Source organism: Bufo bufo, chromosome 5, assembly GCF_905171765.1.
Source record: "Bufo bufo chromosome 5, aBufBuf1.1, whole genome shotgun sequence".
NCBI lineage: Eukaryota > Metazoa > Chordata > Amphibia > Anura > Bufonidae > Bufo > Bufo bufo.
Genome location: NC_053393.1, coordinates 309,720,030 through 309,742,383, shown reverse-complemented (window position 1 = coordinate 309,742,383; position 22,354 = coordinate 309,720,030). Strand labels below are relative to the sequence as shown.

Here is a 22,354-nt window from a genome sequence, read left to right as displayed (position 1 = left end):
AGAAGAAGAGATATTGATGTCATTAGGCTGTAAAAGGTTAAAGTACCATTTCATAACCACCAATCCTCCTGCCTTGGATTTTAGCGGTGTTTACCATTATCGTAACATAGACAGATTGTGTACAAATGAACTAAATTTAACACTATTATTACTCTCCCTAGGAGTGGCTGAACTACAAAGATCATGCCAAAAGCAAGGCGTGTAGTGGTCCATGAGGTCACAAAGGAACCAAAGGTATCCTCTAAGCAACTAAAGGCCTTTCTCAGATTAGTTAATGTTCATGAGAATACCATCAGAAAAATGCTAAATTGTTTTTATGACCTGAATAGAGCAGTTTATTGGAGGAAACCCACCAAAATAACAGAGTTGAAGCTGTTTTGTATGGAGGAATAGGCTAAAATTCCTCAAGGCCGATGTGCAGGACTAATCAACAATTATTGGAAATGCTTAGTTGCAGTTATTGCTACACAAAGGGGTCAAACCAGACACGGAAAGCAAAGGTAAACAAACATGCGATATTGGATCATTGAACTCCATTGTTTGTACTTATATATATCTACCTTTAGGACTTGAAAATCTGAAATTTATGCAAAAATATAAAAAATGCTGAAGGGTTCACAAACTTTCAAGCACCACTGTATAATATATTACTATGCAAGGGCCTTAAAAACAAACTGACTTTATTCATTTGCGAGACTGTCACAGCAGCTTGTTCATTTGGGTGGCTGTGCCTACTACAGCTCAGCCACATTATGTGAATGAGCTACACTATGAGGCACATCCACACACATGTTCTGTTTTGTGCCTGTGCAATCAAGGAATTCATTCAACATTGATAGCATAACCTTAGTCTAGTCCATCAATGTTTGTTCAGTGAGGCCCAAGAGTTGGGTCTTACTGAAGAAACATTGATGGACTAGGCTAAGGTTATGCTATCAATGTTTTAGTCCCAGAGAATTTCTTTACAAGATTATCAGCTCATCATCATTGCTGAGGTGCAAAAAAATTGTTTTTGTTTAATGTACAATACCTTAAAAATTTGTACAAGTACTGTCGACTGCAGGCAGACCAAGAGAAGACCCCATTATTTCCTGCCAGTGTTGGTGACATTATGTTGCCTTCAGACTTCTTACACATATTTCCCTCTCCATCGTGGATCATTCCAAAGCTAAAAAGAAAAGAAAAAGTAATAAAAAAAAAAATAATTGCCAGTTAAAACTAGATAGTGACACTTTTTTCTTATTAATCAGTTTTTTCTAGATATGCACTATATAACCTGTACAGAGGTCACTGTACAGGGAGGGGGTTGATAAGCTGTGACCATCATATATTGTGAACGGTGGATCCATATGTTTCATTTATACATAGGTGTTATCTGTAATTGTAATCCTCTTTGTGATGATACCAATAATTGCTGAGAGGTAATATATACAGAAAAGAAAGTCTTGGCATATTGTTAAGGGCCCTTTACACTGGCTGAGAATCGCACAGATTATTGCTAACGAGCGTTCATAGTAATGCTCATTAGCGGTCATCAGGCAGTGTAAATGTACCGCCGATTAACAGATGAACGAGTGAAACGCTCATTCAGCGGATAATCCGCTCGTTTGTTCGCACACAAAAATGATTGTTTACTGGCAGCAGATCGAGTAAACACAATTTCCTGCCTGCAAACACTGAGTCCTTATGGGGAAGAGTGATGGCATTAGTGATGGATCCTCCCCATACTCTAGAGGAGATTACTAGATGTAAATACAGCAGTCTCCTTCACCAGCGATCAGCATATTATCAGGAAGGAACAAATCCTTCCTGACAATCTGCTGTAATATCGTCCCATGTAAAGGGACCTTTAGGCTTTGGGGCCATTGTGATAACTGCAGGACTAGAATGTCTAAAAGACATAAAAAGTTGATTTAAACAATAGGTCATTTTTTGATTTAAATAGTATCTATCTACACAAAATACATAAAATGCCAGTGTTATACATGACTGAAATGCAGAAGAAAAATGAAAACAAAGCTTACTTGTGACCTGACTCATGAGCAATAGTAAATGCGAGTCCTAACCCAGTGTCCTCATTAATAGTGCAGCTACGGTATTTACTACACATACCACTAATTGGAGCAAACCCTGTAAAACGAGAATAGACATACTGTTCATATTTCACCCTCTATGGTATATACAGTATAGTTGTATTCTCATTAAAAAGGTATCATAACTGGATGACTAATATTTTATTTCTGTTATTGAGAATAACACAATACTTTTCAACTGGCTAACATGTATCAAGCTTCCCCTTCCCCATTCTACCACTACTATCAGCCATACATTAGATGTAAAATACAAGTAGTATATAAACTTCATGATATACAAAGCGCACAATGGAATTTCTCTTATTAAATAAGATTTAAAAAAAGGCAAGTGGAACCCTACCTAATGTGTCACAAGGTTCATTCTTCCAGGAACAGATATCCAAACCAGTAAGTAGAATGGCATGATCATGCCGACTGCCATCTTTTCCCATGAGCCCAGACTGCCACTGGCAGAAACTGCTCAGTGTACGGTCAGCATGATGGTTTATTATAAGACCAGGCTGAAAGAGAGGTACACAATCACTTTAGATCCCTTTAAAAGGGAGTCTACCATGTAAATTTCACTAATATAACTACCTGCAATGGCCATCAAAACGTTGTAAAAGCATTATAACCATAACTTTATGTCACCTGGGTGTTTATTCCATGCTCCCAAGTGTCCAGCTGGGCAGGCTTGGAAGGGCAGCAGGTTTGGGCACTTGGAAAAGGAAAACCTGCCCAGCTAAGCACTTGGGAACCATTTTTCATAGGAATAAATGTGCTTTTCCTGGACATGGAATAAACACCCAGATGACATACAAAGATATGGTTATAATGCTTTTACAATGCTGGTAGTTACTGTATATTAGTGAAATTTATGTGACAGACTCCCTTTAAAGCTTCTTCTCTCACACTACATGATGTTGAGTACTGTAAGTATGCAGATAATGGAATGGGTTTCCAAGATTTTATTTTAAACTTGGCCAAGAGCAGGGGACTGTGTAAAATGAATAAAAAATTAACTTACCTGCCATTGGTCACAATCTATTCATCTTCCATGTTACTGCTGCAAGCTAATCAGTGGCCACAGCCGTCACATATGCATGAATGGCACAGTACCGGTGAGGTTAGTAAAAGTTAATTTTACTCAGCCTCCTGTTGTAGGCAACATTTTTTAAAATCTTGGAAAACCCAATTTAACCTAACTCAAACAGTACAATTAAAGCATTAAGATGTATATCATTATTATTTACTATTTACATAAAAGTGGAATAATTTAGCAAATACATTACACATACATAAATACACACTATTCTTGTGTTACAGCCTGTAGTTACAAACTATCCTCATGTGCTATATTCCAAATTGTACAGGCTTCAGAGATTGATGGTTCTACCGAGCTTGCTGTGAAGATTCATAATTTAGGGCACTGTATTCTAATCTCATGTTTGCACTACACAGTTCATCTGTTCACAAACCTGTTGACTGTTTCCAGTAAAAATAAAAATAAAAACAGCAGAATTGTGAAGTCATCCCTGGACGATATAACCCTGTAACTCAGTATAAGTTACTGAACTTTGTATGCAGATCAAAGGTATATACAGTATAAATGGTGTTGAACGGACAACAAATTTAATAAGAATGCTATTGATAAAATGATTAGTGATCATAAAACCTAATATCATGAGTGAGGCACTGACACAGCATTTTATGTTAATTTTATATTAACTTGCTGCCAAAACACTAAATTGGAACATCATGCCTTATTAATCAAAACAAATTGTCAATGCAAAAAGAAATAGCAATCTGTGACCCATTTATCTATTTGTAAAATCAAATAAATGGGCTGCGGCCTGCTATTGGCTGCACAAGTGCCCTCCCTCCTGTTGATGGATGTTATCTCCACGTGGGGGAGATGCAAAGATGGTCGTGGAGCAATCCGGAAGGAAACCGGCATTGGGGACCAGGTAAGTATTGTCAGTATCGCAGGTCCAGGCATTATGTGTGTGTGTGTGGAGGGGAAGGGGGTTGTTCAGTGTTGGATAACCCCTGTAAACTAAAATGGTTTCCAGAACATACTCTTATTAAAGGGTTGTCCAGTTTTGAAAAACAATTTTTAAATACCCTATGGGGGAATAGGGAGTTAATAAATGGGGTCCTCCTGTCACAACGTCTATACAGAGCATCTCGTTCTGTGAAGGATAGAATGTATTCATACATTACACGGACAAACTTATGATCAACTTATTTTTGGGGTACCCTTATAAAAGAAGGGATTGCTAAAGCAGACAATCCATTCAAGTGTCTTCATCTTGAAAAAAATTTTTTTTTTTAAAGAAATTGTAATATAGAGGAGTAGTAATGTAATGTCACAAATGTCTAATCATTTGTAAGGAAGACAGAACATTTAGCTGGAGAATGAATGGCTGGGTTTTTATCCCGATGAGCATACCTTACATTCTTAACTGAGTGATTTTTAGAGAAAATTGCATTAATTAAAGTTAACACAGGTGTTTGATCAAAAGATACGCTCTTTAGCTTTTTGGAAGCTGGCCAAAGTCTAAGCTGTAAAAAAAACTTGGAAAATAATTGAACTGTCACTGACTGAATATTTAACAAGACATTAAAAAGAAGAAGAATAACAAAGATGTCTGACCTGACTGACATTGCTAAGCTAAGAACAATTTTAGCTACAAAATATTAAAAACAGAAATTTCTCATGGGTCTACTTTACCTAAAACTCTAGGTGTTCACTCAATGCAATGACCCCCAAGCACTTTTCATTAATAGACAGCTCAGTGTGTCAATTTTATGAAAATAACCATACATATAAAGTCATAAAAGTACACTAAACATTAGAATTTGTACTACTCTAGAAGAAGCATTTTAATCAATAAAAACACTGACTATATCCAGCTACATCAAAATAGCCTGAAATCTGCTATGTTGTTTCCACTACAGCTGAACAATCTATGTCTATTGTTCAGAACTCTTGCAATCAACACACCAAAAATTGGCAAGTGACAACATTAAGAGCAGCTGCAGATGTTTCCTTCACAATAAATGTTACACATATCTCCTGATCTCTGTAGGTATGATGAATCATGAAGAAATACTCATTTGGTGAAAATGGAAATACAACCGTGCAAAACAGAACACACAGAATGATATTGATTTTCAACTGTACAGGTCCATTATTTTATCTGCCACATAGTAGAATAGGGAAGTGTAGTCATCATTTAGAGGAGAAAGATCAACAGGATTAATTCCACAGTTGGTAACACTGGAAAAATGACACAAGTTCATCAATTTCAACCAATAATCCTACAGTGTTGATCCAGGGGAAGGCAGAAAACTCTATGAGGCAGGTGCAAATTTTCTCATATATTAGAAGAGACACATTTCTTCCTGATTCCAGATATGACAATTAGCATAAATCTCTGGATCAACATCCCATCTCTAGAAAACTAGTTCCCATAACCTTCTTGAATTTTCACAATGAATTAGCCATCACAACATAACTCACTGCTCTTACAGTAAAGAATACATGGCTACCTTGATGATAAAACCTTCTTTTATGTGACAAGCTAACTCTTCTTTCATAACATTACCTGTTCATCCTCCAGCAGGATAAGACCAACGATGACAATATTAATGTTGCTTCCTATTGTTCCATCTTTGAACAAAGCAGACACCTGAAAAGTAATTTGGAACTTCGTATTAAAAACTGTATTCAATTATCTCAGACAACTCGTTTAAAGAGGATAACTTTTTTTTCGAGATGGGGGATTCTGAACAACTTTACAGGAAATAATATTCCCCACCATGACAAGGAACAGAGCTACAGCAAGTTAAAATATTTTTTAAATATCAAGTATTCTAGAAACAAAGTTTGATCTCAATTCCTTATATAATCATTTGCCTCATGTATGTTATAAAGTCTCTATGAACACACAATAAATGTATAAGCTTTTTCTTTATCTTATTTCACAGTGATGTCCCTCTAATTTTAGAAACCATGTCTGTCAGCAAGATGAACCCTATTAAACCAGGCATACTGCCTGGTAGGGTTGATCATGTTGATTAAAACAAAAAATGTGTTTTATATGTATTTTAAACAGCTGCAAAGATATTGTGTGCATTTTTTTTATCATATGCAATTTGTTGGAGCAGCGGGAACAGGGTTCAATCCTTGGAACACAAATTTTGTAACACACCAGTGCTTTGCAAACTACCCACTCCTCTTAAATGACAGGCTAGACATCAGCATGTTGACGATAGAGCTGTGTCTTAGCATGTACATATCAAATACACTACTTACTATATCCTCACCATATTGAGAATAGGGTTTTCTATGCTTAGAAAGCCAATACCTATTACTGATTTATTCACAGGCATAATATATAAATATAGAGACACTAGTAATACAGTATGTATTAGCTTTCTAAGTACATAAAACCTATATTCTCAATATTGTAAGGAAACAGCCTTTTGCTATAGGTTAATGAGGGAGAAAAAAAAAACTGAAGAAATAAAATCTAGAAATATCTCCTGTGATTTGAACCTGTGACAGCTAACATGCAAGACTGACCACTTATCTCAAGAGTACAGCCTTATCATATTGAGAAGGGTGTTTTTTTATGTTTAGAAAGCTAATATTACTGGTGTCTTTATAATCATACATTCTGCCTGGGAATAAACCAGTAATATGTATAAGCTCTGTAAGCATAGAAAACCTCTATTCTCAGAACGGTAAGACTATAGTAAGCAGTGTATATGATATGTACATACTATGATACACCTCTGCCCTCACCATGCTAATGTCTAGCACTGTCAATCAAGGGGAGAGGGAGTGTGCAGAGCACAGTGGTGTTACAAAAGCAGTGATCCTAGGATTAAGCCCCACTTGTTCTCCAATATGCTAATTTCCATATAAATAAAAACACATATCTCTGTAGCTGTTTAACATACAGACAAAAGAAAGGTAATGTTTTAAGCAGCATGATCAAACCTAACAGACAATATATAGGGTTGACTATGCTGACAGAGGCTCCTTAACTTTGTTATTTTCTTCGTGCTATACCTTCTTTTGTGACCAGGCTATATCCACTGTGTCTAGAGCAGAGGTGCAAAATGTGGCTTGCAATACCCTTCCATCTGGTCCACAACTATCTATTTACAGACATGCTCGGATATATTTTTCATGTCAGAGAAAAGAGCAGCCTACAGTGCGATATAAGGACAGATGAGCAATAATGGTGTACTGTAAGGATATCTCTGGGACCCAAATATGTTGCTAGAATAGTGGTCTGATGCCTGTTTGGCATTCCAGAAAGGAGTAAGGAGGTATTAACCTGGAAAAAGATTCCATGGTGTGTCTTCATTGTCATTGATGGGAGTAGTGAGCAGCAACTCACATAAGAACCACCCTAACAATGCACATCCAATAATAAGTCAATGATAAAATATATAAAGTTTATTAGACACACCAATGGTCTATAGCGATCCATTCCGCTTGTGGAGCGCATCATGCGTTCCATTCACGCTTGTGGAGCGCATTATGCGTTCCACTGCGGCTCCTCCTTTCCGGTCATGTGCTTTTTGCACATCCGGTTTATGCTAACCATAGAGGCTTTTCCGTCCTCTTTCACAAGATTTATTTTCTTAATTGATGCACGTGATTCATAACCATGGGTGCCTTCCAGACCTATTTATTCATTTGTTCATTTCATTTACTTGTATTTAACAGCAGTGATTGGGCCGGTGGAGTGCATCCTGCGTTCCATCTGTCTCCCACTGCTGGTCATGTGACCTTCCTGCTTCCGGCTCTCGGCATACTGCTTGGTTTGACATGCTGCCGCACTACCCCCACTATCCCCACTACACAGGTGAACATTATTACATTTTGTTGATTGCTTTGTATAATCTGTATATATATGACACCCTAACATGTAGCTCATTACCCTTGAGGAAGCCGGACTGCGCCGGCGATACGCGTTGGGCGTTTCTCATGTTTTCAGGTCCAACGCACCAGCTGTTCATGTAGGTTCTGGCTTTTGATATTTTACTTTATTTCGGTCTGTTTTTACTCATTAGTGGCCTTACCTTATTCTACATTTTCTTCATGCTGTTTATAGGTATATTTTATATATAGCTGGTTTACATTGTATGTCCCCATCTAGTGGACGCTCAGTGGACTCTGTATGTGTCGGTTACATATATTTCTTTGTATACCGACACTTTGTCTATTTTGTATACAATTCTAAATGTGTGTTTGTTGGTGTGTCTAATAAACTTTATATATTTTATCATTGACTTATTATTGGATGTGCATTGATAGGGTTTCTTGTACCATTTTTTTTTACCACACTTTTGCACTCCAGGGACTATTTGGTGTGCCCCCTGTTTCTTTAAATTGCAGCAACTCACATAAGCTACTGTATAATGGGGAGAGATGCACTTTTAGGAGAGAATATGACCCCTTTCTCTCAATAGGTGGGAGTCATGGAGGTGCAACCACCACCTACCAGACATTCATGGTATATACTTTTGATAAGCCATTATTGTTTCAGAGAGTAATGAAATTTTTCAGTGTGAGAATGCAGCCCTGTACAAGAAAAGGTAGAACTTTCCTGGTCTTGAGGAAAGAAGGTTTCTACAACAACATAAAAGAGGATTCTTTACTGTAAGAGCAGTTAAACTATGGAAATCTCTGCCGAAAGGAAGCAGTTATGATCAATTCATTAAAAGGGTTTAAAATGGGCCTGGAGTTATGGATATCAGATTACTGGAGATGAGTGCATGATCCAAGGGATTTTTTCACATTTCAATATTTGCAGGGGGGGGATTTTTTTTCCCCCTCTAAGACTCTTTCTTAATGACTTCTTCCTCATGTTGGTTATTTTGTCATCCTCTAGATAAACACTAGAGGATAATAGGTTGTTGAAGTAGATAGATAGGTCTTTTTCAACCTTCCAAAGTATGCCACCATGTTACCTTGCTGGCAATCCTTCATTTATCTCTGTAGTCAAAATGTTCTGTCTAAAATGACCAGACACTCTTTCACGTTTGATGGCTCTAGTTTTTTCATTTTTTTTGTATTATTTTTGCAGCATTTTTTCCATGACATACAGGGCTGTTTTCTAATACAGGGCTGTTTTCTAATACATTTTTAATGGAAACTTTTTTTTCGTTCTATTAGCAGTAGTGTATACAAAAAGTTGACACTACACCTTTATATTTGCATATTGACTCCGATAAGTATTACAATGAGCTTCCTTTTATGTTTTAGACAAATTGATATATAATATGTATAATATTGGGCAACTGGGATGGCTATAGCGATTGTGTTGCTATGTTTGTGTTGTCTTTTTTATTTGTATTTTATTCAAAATGTAATACTTATTTTTGTGTATGTTTTGTAACATAATATGTCCTTCATGGTCATAAAAGACCTCTTGGGGACATTTGCTATTTATAATTTAATTTTATATTTTGCAAGGTATAAAATATAGCAGTTCCGCAGCATATATTACATGCCACAGAAATGGTTGCAAAGGCTGAAATCCATAATGGGAATGCACAGCCTAAGTTGCCATGCTTTGGATTTTAAATTTACACTGCAGGTCAATTTACACTGGATTTTTTGCACAGCATGTCGATGATATTTCATCGATATGCTGTGCACATGAAAATCTGCAACAGCAAATCTGCAGCATTTAAGTCACTTGTGCACATAACCTTACAACAGCATAGGGTTAATGTTACTTGATGAAATAATGATCAATGTGTTTTTGAAAATAGAGTGTCTAAATTATACCCAATATTTTAGTTAGATATATAGATATATCATCCCCAAATATTGCCTACCACTTCCTGCTACTAATATATTTAACTATAAGACCAAGAAAGTAAAGACTTGAACTACTGATTTGCTACACTTGTTACTTGTTAACCTACTGTACATATCACTAGATTCCTTATGTCCCTTTTTTTTAGCTAACATTAAAAAAGCATTGCCAAATAACCAATTCAGTTCATACAAACGATTGGTATTTACAGTCAGTGGCAACTAGTTCATCATAGGAAACCCACCAACATAATAGAGTTGAAGCTGTTTTGTACAGAGAGATGGGCTAAAATTCCTCAAAGCCAATGTGCAGGACCAATCAAAAATTACTGGAAAAGTTAAGTTGCAGTTAATGCTGCACAAGGTGGTCACACCAGATACTGAAAGCAAAGGTTCAAATACTGTACCATACTTTTGCCACTTACAGACATTTGATATTCGACCATTTTCCCCAATAACTAAATGACCAAGTCTAATTTTTTTTGTTGTCTTTATCTAATTGTTAAAATTTCACGTAGTTTTAGCTCAAATGTATGACGACATATAAAACATTCTGAAGGGTTCAAAAACTTGAAAGCACCACTGCACACCTGGATCTGCTAGTCTGGCTTAACATACACATTAACCCAAAAGTCTAAAAACTTAACCTGCCCTTGCAGATCTGCAATAATCTGCCCATTAGCAAATGTCCACAAAGCAAGGTCTTTACACTAGATCCACTTTAATGCACGTACAGTAACTTGTGCAACAGGAAACAGTGTAAAAATGATTTACACAAAATGCGCCTCATCTGAAAGAATTGCAATCGTACCATATTGAGTATTGTCAAAACGTAGGTGGTGATGTTTTCATGACCATGATTTTGCATCATTTTCTTGTCAACGACAACGAGAGTTTCCACATTTAATGGTTTGTTCCTCTGTGGCTTTATCAATGACCGTTTGACCCTTCTTGGGTATTTGTATTCATCAGGTAAAATGTACATGTCTTCTTTTGGAGGCTTAGGCATATCTGGGTAAAAAAAAACAATAATTCAAAAGGAAGTTATACTTTTACGGTTAAGTGACACCAAGAAGCTTCATGTATTAATTATTTTTCAATTAGGCAAGGATTCCTCTCAAGTCCATATACAAATTCAGTAGCTTCGATCAATGATATTAGGGTTGAGCGAACACCTGGAAGTTCGGGTTCGCTGAACTTCGCCGCAAAGTTCGGGTTCGGGACCCGAACTTGACCCTGAACCTCAATGAAGTCAATGGGGACCCAGACTTTGGGGCACTAAAATGGCTCTAAAAAGTCATAGAAAAGGCTAGAGGGCTGCAAAAGGAAGCAAAATAGGGTTAAAGCAGGACAATTGACCTGCAAACAAATGTGGATAGGGAAATGAATTAAAATAACATAGGATTTTATAAAAAAGTTAAAAATAATGATCTTGAACTAGGAGTCGGAGATCAAAGTGGAGTAGGAGGTTAAAGAGGTGGTGGAGATGGCGATGTAGGTGGAAGCAGTGGAGGAGGTAGCCAACACTATTTTTGTATATTTTCTTTTTATAAATTTGGGAAGACCCCAAAACATTGGGAAATATAAAAAACAAAAAACAAAAAGAAAGTGCGCTGGATTATAACAATGGCTGGGTGCGGCCAGTATACTTGTCTATTCTGCACAAGGTACGGACAAGTCCTGTGGGATCATTTTAATGAACGTGAGCTTGTCCACATTGGCTGCGCTTGTCTGTGATCACCCCCCTGCCATGCTGAACACACTTTCGGACAATACACTGGCCGCAAGGCAGGCCAGCACCTCCAAGGCGTAAAGGGCAAGCTCAGGCTCATGTGCCCAATTTGGAGACCCAGAAGTTAAAATGGGGCAGACCCATCAGTCAGTACATGTAGGCATGTGCACACGTACTGTTCCACTATGTTGCTGAAATGCTGCCTCCTGCTAGCACGTTCCATATAAGCTGGAGTGGGTAGTGGACTCGGCATGCATGTTGGTGCTTGCATCCCCTGTATTCAATGGAGGCCATTTTGGCACCAAAAATTATAAAAACCAAAGGGGACCCAGCATGCATGTGGAACCTACACCCCCTGAATTTCATGGTCACTGTCATGGCACTTAACAGGTAGAACTTAGTGTTAGGTTCCCGTCTAACAGAGATCGCCTTGACGTGCGGCAGACGGGCTCAAATAATTTTGTACAAAATGTATTTGCCAAGAATCTCTAATTTATTAGCATAGAATTAGCATTACAATATGTTTTTGTACTTTATTTGGTTTGCAGAGAGCTGTTGCATTATATGTTGTGTTGTTTTGTGTTTTCAGTCATTGCGGCGTGCACCTGCGCATTGGGATGTGCTGACCAACCCCTTTTGTGTTTCCCTTGTATTTAGCACTGGAGGTATGGCTGACTCCAGTCGGTCATGCACTCCTGACCAGCCTGTCTGCCTCATAGGCTGATTTTAAGTAGCATGAGTATAAAGCTTAGCCTGCTCTTCCCCACTCACTGGAAGCCCCTGACACCAGGAGAGGTATGGAGTGGGTAGTGGACGCGGCATGCATGCTGGTACTTGCATCCCCTGTATTCAATGGATGCCACTTTGGCACCAAAAATGATAAAAACCAAAGGGGACACAGCATGCATGTGGAACCTACACCCCCCGAATTTCATGGTCTCTGTCATGGCACTTAACAGGTAGAACTTAGTGTTAGGTTCCCATTTTACAGAGATCTCCTTAACGTGCGGCAGACGGGCTCAAATAATTTTGTACAAAATGTATTTGCCAAGCATCTCTAATTTATTAGCATAGCATTAGCATTACAATATGCTTTTGTACTTTATTTGGTATGCAGAGAGCCGTTGCATTATATGTTGTGACGTTCCATATCAGCTGGTGGTGCTGGTTGTTGTGGCGTGCTGACAAAGCAAAGGAAGCAAAATAGGGTAAAAGCAGGACAATTGACCTGCAAACAAATGTGGATAGGGAAATGAATAAAAATAACATAGAATTTTAAAAAAAGTAAAAAATAATGATCTTGAACTAGGAGGCAGAGGTCAAAGTGGAGTAGGAGGTTGAAGAGGTGGTGGAGGTGGTGTAGGTGGAAGCGGTGGTAGAGGAGGAGGAGGTAGCCAACACTATTTTTGTATTTTTTTAAATAAATTTGGGAAGACCCCAAAATATTGAGAAAAAGAAAAAAGAAAACAAAAAGTGCGCTGGAGTATAACAATGGCTGGATGAGGCCAGTATACTTGTCTATTCTGCACAAGATACGGACAAGTCCTGTGGGATCCATGCCTGGTTCATTTTAACCCCCTGAATTTCATGGTCGCTGTCATGGCACTTAACAGGTAGAACTTAGTGTTAGGTTCCAGTCTTACAGAGATCGCCTTGACGTGCGGCAGACGTGCTCAAATAATTTTGTACAAGCATCTCTAATTTATTAGCATAGCATTAGCATTACAATATGCTTTTGTACTTTATTTGGTTTGCAGAGAGCCATTGCATTATATGTTGTGACGTTCCATATCAGCTGGTGGTGCTGGTTGTTGTGGCGTGCTGACAGAGCTTTTCCACATTTCGGCAATTCTAACCCTCCCTTCTGAGGTGCTGGCGGTGCCCCAGCTGCGTCAATGACTTCTTCCTCCTCCTCCTCTGCCTTAGCCTTGTGCTTACACTGAGCCCCTGGTGTCAGGTGGGAATGCCATCAGCAGCGTGTCTACCAGCATGCGCTTGTATTCGCGCATCTTCCGATCACTCTCCAGTGATGCTTTGGGTACCACCCTGTTGTGAACACGGTTCCTCATCCTCATCATCCTCCAGAACTGTGCCGTGGCTGGACAATTGTGTACCTGGCCTCTGTTGGTGCAGGAACCCAACCTCCACGCGACTTGTGAATGATTGGCCTGATAACCGTGGAAATGATCCCTCTTCCTCCTCCTCTTCCTCCTGTGCCACATCCTCTTCCATCATTGCCCAAAGCGTTTTTTTCAATAAGACATAGAAGTGGGATAGTAACGCTGAGGACGGCGTCATCGGCACTGGCCATGTTGTTGGAGTACTAGAAACTGCGCAACACGGCACACACGTCCTGCATGGAGGCACACTCATTGGTGGTGAAGTGCTGCTGTTCCACAGAGCGACTCACCTGTGCGTGCTGCAGCTGAAACTCCACTATCGCCTGCTGCTGCTCGCACAGTCTCTCCAGCATGTGCAAGGTGGAGTTCCACCTTGTGGGCACGTCACATATGAGGCGTTGAGCGGGAAGGCCGAAGTTACGCCCAGAGCTGCTACGAGATTTCGCCCATTATCGCACACCACCAGGCCAGGCTTGAGGCTCAGTAGCACCAACCACTAATCCGTCTGTTGTTCCATGCCCGTCCACAGCTCCTGTGCGGTGTGGGTTTTTTCCCCCAAACAAATGAGTTTCAAAGCAGCCTACTGTCGGTTCCTCCTGGCTGTGCTAAAGTTGGTGGTGAACCTGATAAGCTGACCAGATGAGGAGGTGGTAGAGGAGGAAGCGGAGTAGGAGGGAACAAGAGGCAAAGAAAAACGTCCTGAAATCCTCGGTGGCAGAAGGACATGCGCCAAACTGTTATCTGCCTCAGGCCTAGCGGCCACTTCATTTACCCAGTGTGCAGTTAGGGAGATATAACATCCCTGCCTATGCTTACTGGTCCACCTATCGGTGGTTATGTGGACCTTGCCACAGATGGCGTTGCGCAGTGCACACCTAATTTTTTCCGCCACTTGGATGGGCAGGGCGGGGATGGCTCGCCTGGAAAAGTAGTAGTGGCTGGGAACCACGTTCTGTGGGACAGCCACTGCCATAAGTTTTTTAAAAGTCTCTGTCTCCACCAGATGGAATGACAGCATTTAAAAAAAAGCATACTTCCTCTTTCTCTACAGTGTTTGGGAGATGGACAGTTGAACGCTTCCATGGGACATTGTGAAGATGCTTGGTGACGGTCATGGACGTGGTGGCGTTGCTGCCACATCCTCTGTTTGCGGTGAGACAGGTGCCACTGTTTCTCCAGAGGGGGAGGAAGGGGCCGAGACTGCAGCTGAAGAGGGACCACGAGGAGCCTGAGATATTTAGCATTTTTTGAGGTGTTTACTCCACTGCAGCTCGTGCTTTGCATTTAGATGCCTGGTCATCCAGGTGGTGCTCAGGTTTAGAACATTTATGTCTCGCTTCAGGCTATGATTGCACAGTGTGCAAACCACTCATATTTTGTCATCAACACATTCTCAGAAGAACTGCCACGCCAGGGAACTCCTTGGAGTTGGCTTTGTTGTGTTCAGTCCATAGGGGCGGTGGGCAGTAGCAGGCGTACTGGCTGGGGGACGGCCACTCTGATTTTGCACACTGCTCCCTCTTTTGCTGTGCGGCTAGTGCTGTTTGACAACCACCTCTTCCTCCCAACTGCACACGTCACTCACATGACCTTGATTCCATGTGTAGTTTAGGACCTCATCATCCTCCACATCATCTTCCACGCACTCTTCACCCCTGCCCTCCTTGCCGGTCTTAACAGTGCAGAAAGCCGCAGCAGTTGGCACCTGTGTTTCGTCATCATCAGAGATGGGCTGCGTCAGTCCTCCCATGTCCACATCCTAGAAACATAAGTGGTTGGACATCAGTACACTCAATCTCTTCCACTTCTAATGCAGGGCTATGTGGACGGCCCTCGGAAACCCTGCCAGCAGAGTCATCAAAAAGCATAAGAGACTGCTGCATGACTTGGGGCTCAGACTGCTTGGCTGATTTGCAAAGGGTTGAGGTGAAAGACGGATGCCCATGGGCTCCAGGAGCCAATTCTGCGCTTTCAGTAAAGGACCAGATGGGAGATAATGCGAAGGAACTGGAGGAACTATCAGCCACCCAATCTACTACCGCCTCTACTTGTTCTGGCCTCACCATTCGTACACCAGTATTCGGACCTACAAAATAATGCTGAACGTTCTGTCGCCTACATACACCTGAGGAAGGTGATTAATTTGGGTGTGTAGCTGGCACAGATCGACCATGTCCTCTCCCTGCAACAGGAGCTCCAACAACCCCAGCAGCACCAAGACCAGGGCCACGTCCCTTATATGATGTTCTGCACATTCTTTAAGGTCACCCACTTAACTAACAGACAGATTAACTATATTATTTTCAATGTCACGTATGCAGCACAGGTGTACTTCATGCAATAAATGGGTATATGATGTGCACCTAACTAAGAGACTGATTACCTATATTATTTTCCCTGTCACGTATGCAGTGCAAGTGTACTTCACGCAATAAATGGCTATATGACGTGCACCTAACTAAAAGACGGATTAACTATATAAATTTCCCTGTCACATATGCAGTGCATGTGTACTTCACACAATAAATGGGTATATAACGTGCAACTAAGAGACAGATTAACTAGATCAATTTCACTGTCACGTATGCAGTGAAGGTGTACTTCACGCAATAAATCGGTATATGACGTGCACCTAACTAACAGACGGATTAACTATATTATTTTCCCTGTCACGTATGCAGTGAAGGTGTAATTTATGCAATAAATGGGTATATGACGTGCACATAACTAACAGACAGATTTGCTATATGAATTTCCCTGTCACGTATGCAGTGCAGGTGTACTTCACACAAATAAATGGGTATATGACGTGCACCTAACTAAGAGACAAATTACCTATATTATTTTCCCTGTCACGAATGCAGTGCAGGTGTACTTCAAGCAATAAATGGGTAAATGACATGCACCTAACTAACAGACGGATTAACTATATCAATTATCCTGTCACTTATGCAGTGCAGGTTTACTTTACACAATAAATGGGTATATGACGTGCACCTAACTAACAGACGGATTAACTATATCAATTTCCCTGTCACGTATGCAGTGCAGGTGTACTTTACACAATAAATGGGTATATGACGCGCACATAACTAACAAACTGATTAAGTATATCAATTTCCCTGTGACGTATGCAGTGAAGGTGTACTTCAAGCAATAAATGGGTATATGACGTGCACCTAACTAACAGACGGATTAACTATATCAATTTCCCTGTCACGTATGCAGTGCAGGTGTAGTTCACGCAATAAATGGGTAAATGACGTGCACCTAACTAACAAACGGATTAACTATATTAATTTCCCTGTCACGTATGCAGTGCAGTTGTACTTCACGCAATAAATGGCTATATGACGTTCACCTAACTAACAGACGGATTAACTATATCAATTTCCCTGTAACATATGCAGTGCAGGTGTAGTTCACGCAATAAATGGGTATATGACATGCACCTAAATAAGAGGCGGATTAACTATATCAATTTCCCTGTCACGAATACTGTGCAGGTGTACTTCACGCAATAAATGGGTATATGACGTGCACCTAACTGACAGATTAACTATATTATTTTCCCTGTCACGTATGCAGTGCAGGTGTACGTCACGCAATAAATGGGTATATGACGTGCACCTAACTAACAGACGGATTAACTATATTAATTTCCCTGTCACGTATGCAGTGCAGGTGTACTTCACGCAATAAATGGCTATATGATGTGAACCTAACCAAAAGATGGATTAACTATATCAATTTCCCTGTCACGTATGCAGTGCAGGTTTACTTCACGCAATAAATGGGTATATGACCTGCACCTAACTAACAGACAGATTAACTATATGAATTTTCCGCTCACACATGCAGTGCAGGTGTACTTCACGCAATAAATGGGTAAATTACGTGCACCTAACAAACTGATTAACTATATTAATTTCCCTGTGACGTATGCAGTGCTGGTGTACTTTACGCAATAAATGGGTATATGAAGTGCACCTAATTAACAGACAGATTAATTATATTATTTTCCCTGTCACGTATGCAGTGCAGGTGTACTTTACGCAATAAATGGGTATATGACGCGCACCAAACTAAGAGACGGATTAACTATATAAATTTCCCTGTCACGTATGCAGTGCAGGTGTACTTCACACAATAAATGGGTATATGACCTGCACCTAACTAAGGCCCCTTTCACATGAGCGAGTTTTCCGTGCGGGTGCAATGCGTTAGGTGAACGCATTGCACCCGCACTGAATCCGGACCCATTAATTTCTATGGAGCTGTGCACATGAGCGGTGATTTTCACGCATCACTTCTGTGTTGCGTGAAAATTGCAGCATGTTCTATATTCTGCATTTTTCACACAACGCAGTCCCCATAGAATTGAATGGGGCTGCGTGAAAAAGTGCGGATGTGGTGCGATTTTCACGCACGGTTGCTAGGAGACGATCGGGATGGGGACCCGTTGATTATTATTTTCCCTTATAACATGGTTATAAGGAAAAATAATAGCATTCTTAATACAGAATGCATAGTACAATAGGGCTGGAGGGGTTAATAAAAAAAATAATAATAATATAACTCACCTTAATCCACTTGATAGCGCAGCCCGGCTTCTCTTCTGTCTTCTTATTTACTGTGCACAGGAAAAGGACCTTTGATGACGTCACTGCGGTCATCACATGGTCCATCACATGATCCATCACCACGTATGATGAGTGCAGTGACGTCATCAAAGGTCCTATTCCTTAAAGAAGAAGACAGAAGAGATGCCGGCTGCGCGAACAAGTGGATTACGGTGAGTAAAATTTTTATTTTTATTTTTTTTAACCGCTCCAACCTGAGTACCAAATTCAGTTTTTTATCACGCGCGTGCAAAACGCATTGTACCCGCGCAATAAAAACTGAACAGCGGAATGCAATCGCAGTCAAAACTGACTGCAATTGCATACCTACTCGCGCGGGTTTGCCGCAACGCATCCGGACCTTATCCGGACACGCTCGTCTGCAAGGGGCCTAACAGACAGATTAACTATATTATTTTTCCTGTCACGTATGCAGTGCAGGTGTACTTCACGCAATAAATGGGTATATGACGTGCACCTAACTAACAAACGGATTAACTATATAAATTTTCCGGTCACATATGCAGTGCAGGTGTACTTCACGCAATAAATGGGTATATGACGAGCACCTAACTAACAAACTGATTAACTATATCAATTTCCCTGTGACGTATGCAGTGCAAGTGTACTTCACGCAATAAATGGGTATATGACGTGCGCCTAACTAACAGACGGATTAACTATTATATTTGTTTGTCAGGGGTACAAAGTACAATGTTCCATTGTACCTACAAAAGAAAATCGCTGTAGGTCACCCACAGAATTAACAGACAGATTTATGATTATCTTTCTGTGTCAGGGGTGCAAAGATGGATTATTGCACCCACAAAAAAAATCGCACTAACACTTTCCCTCACTTCAGCTGCCTGCTTTCTGTCCCTTCACTACTGAGAGCTGATGGGTGGTGCTACACCTGATCCAGATTATATAGAGGCTGGGTCACATGATGCACCGGCCAATCACAGCAATGCCATTAGTAGGCATGGCTGTGATGGCTTCTAAGGGCACACAGCTTAAAAGCTTGTTGATTGGTGCCCTGCAGCCTTTCACCAAGCTTTATTAAATGCCCGAACACCGAACTTGAACCCGAACTTTTCCGGTACCAAAAATCGTAAAGTTCAGGTTCGCTCAACACTAAATATTATTCATTGCGCGTGTAAGTCAATGAAAATTCCCATATACTGTATATTAGTTATAACAAAAACTATTTTGGTAATTGTGTGTCTTTTACATACAGAAATATTCGTGCTATGTTGTGGTGGCCATTTTGTTAAAATGGACAATAGAAAGTAAGCTATAGCTGCTCAAAATTTGCTAATTAATTATTCAATCAGTTCCAAACTGGCAATTCTATTAGGCCTCTTTCCGGATGTGATGCATGTTGGAAACGAAAACCATCCTGACTGAATCCAGACCCATTTATTTCACTGGGTATGTGCAAATGGGCATTGTTTATCACTGATCATCTCTGCGTTCAGGAAAAATTGCAGCATGTTCTATATTGTGTGTTTTTCATGCAGCCCTGGAGTTTGCATGAAGAATGTGATGCAATACGGTACATTTTTCACTGATGGTTGCTAGGATATGTTGATTGTTATTCTTTAGTTTTCTTCATGTGCATGAAAAACACATGAAAAACTGACCGCATCCGCACGGAAAAAACTGAAACTGAACACAGTCGCAGAGAAAACTGTTTAAACTTCCATGCAAAACCATCAGGTTTTTTTAAACAGAACCCAACTCATTCCGTATTGCTCATGTGAAATAAGCCAAATTGTTCTTAAAGGCTTGTTCCACGAAAAATAATCTACAGTTTTCAAACCAGAACCTGGATCTGAATACTTTTGTAGCATAGCCAGTAAGCTATTCAATAAAATGTATCTGTATAGCGCCACCTGTTGTTCTTTTTTCCTATATCTTTGACCTGCTCACTGAGAAGGCCGCACATGCTCAGTTTCAATCGTAAACTGCTCCGGAGTTGTGATAGGGAGAGCTCAGACACGCCCCCTTAGCTGCAGCAGAAAAGATACTCTCCTTGAGCTTTCAGCTTGATATAAATCTAGCAAAGTAATGATTGGGAGAGATCTCTGGATCCATGTGAGGTACAGGGCTGGTTCTAGCTTTGTTAGAAAGAGGTTGTCATGTACTATATGAGGTCTGATTTTAATTTTTTACATTAGTCATGGGATAAATCCTTTAAAGGATAATCTGTGACCTATTCAAACTGTTTGCATAGACTCATAGCTGTGATTCACCAAATTAAATTACTGTTTTTGTTTTATTGATACTAGGCTCTGTTCCCGGGTTGATAAGATATGTTTTGTTAATATACTAATCAGGTCTTTGGAGCAATAGGTGCATCATCATTGATTCTGTTGCACCCAAGCTCCACTTATTTTTGTGGTCAGTTTCTCCCAGGCTGCTTTGATTGCCAGACACAGGCAAATGGCAAAACAGCTGGGGAGAGGCTGGCCACAGAAATAAGTGTAGCTGGGGTGCAACAGGAACAATGGCGATGTCCTTATTGCTCCAAAGGCATATTTGCATATTAAGTAAAAGCATTATAACTTGGGAACGGAGCCTCAGATCAACAAAAGAAAAGCAATAGAACTAATCGATAAAGGTGGCTCTACTGGATAGAGGGAATCCTGGCTAGGTGCACGATCAAATGTAAGCCCCCGTTTACCAAATGAGATATAATTCTGTAAATAGATCGGCACTCACAGATACAAGGGTCACGCAGATTCAATAAAAAATTTCAATTCAAATGTAGTCACTAAATTCCATATACATAAAACTTGCACAGTACATGTTGGCCAATACTCAATTTCTGAGATTAACTGATTCAGAAGGATTATACAAAAAAATAAAAATCTAACTGGGCGGTTCTTAAAACAGCTTCTTTAATCGAATCAAAGGCTCATATACAAAAACTCTGGTTAAATCCAAACATGCACATATTGGTTATGGAACTGAAGATTCTTCAAGCATTATACTAGATATGTCAGATGTTCAGACATCACACTCCATACATCAGTGTATGTCTCTTTGAACGAACAAAACCAAAGCAGCTAGATGATTTTCAAATAGGTACACCACCACTGAGGAAGGAGTAAGACCAAAATTATACTCCGAAACGTGTTTGGTTCATTTAAAGAATTGGTTTCCAGTGCCATCTGAAGAAAAAGCTTTAAGAATACTGCCGGCAGTGAACATCTTTGAAAACATTGATTTGATATAAAAGTAAAGTAAACTTTCGCTAAGGATATTCAGTAACCAGGAAGTGAGACACGGAGGTAATCTCGCAATAACATACCCCGGATATTCGGGAAATGAGCGCAACACACGCCAATACCATGTGGTAATTCGGATGCCTTGGAACATACAAATTGAATCGTAAGGCCGAAAAATCGTGAGTACCTCATGAATGTTGCTTCACTGTGTCTATACCGAATTTTTGGATCAGAAAGTTCGCATAAATACATCACGCAAATTTTGATCAATAAACAACTACAAAAATTTAATAAGGGCTGCTTAAATAAGTGTGTATACTGAACTTCTGTTTTATCAAGTCCTTACCGAACCTTTGCTTTATCAAGCTCTTACAACGAACTTGTGTAGCTATTTGAAAATACAGCTGCTTTGGTTTTGTTCGTTCAAAGAGACATAGCCACTGATGTATGGAGTGTGATGCCTGAACATCTGACATATCTAGTATAATGTTTGAAGAATCTTCAGTTCCATAACCAATATGTGCATGTTTGGATTTAACCAGAGTTTTTGTATATGAGCCTTTGATTCGATTTAAGAAGCTGTTTTAAGAACCGCCCAGTTAGATTTTTTTTTTTGTATGATCCTTCTGAATCAGTTAATCTCAGAAATTGAATATTGGCCAATACGTACTGTGCAAGTTTTATGTATATGGAATTTTCGTGAATACATTTAAATTTTTTATTGAA

The 22,354-nt window shown here is 39.9% G+C and overlaps 1 protein-coding gene across 1 annotated transcript in view; it reads right to left on the bottom strand.

Annotated features, from left to right (window-relative positions):
- Positions 1 to 22,354, bottom strand: part of ADAMTS16 (ADAM metallopeptidase with thrombospondin type 1 motif 16) — a 508,970-nt gene that overhangs the window by 306,677 nt on the left and 179,939 nt on the right. Inside the window, exons 5-9 of the mRNA XM_040433225.1 lie at positions 10,733 to 10,932; positions 5,684 to 5,767; positions 2,434 to 2,593; positions 2,025 to 2,130; positions 1,031 to 1,168 (exon numbers count right to left, since the gene is read on the bottom strand). Of these exons, the coding sequence (XP_040289159.1) occupies positions 1,031 to 1,168; positions 2,025 to 2,130; positions 2,434 to 2,593; positions 5,684 to 5,767; positions 10,733 to 10,932 (688 nt within the window). The remainder of the gene's footprint in view (positions 1 to 1,030; positions 1,169 to 2,024; positions 2,131 to 2,433; positions 2,594 to 5,683; positions 5,768 to 10,732; positions 10,933 to 22,354) is intronic.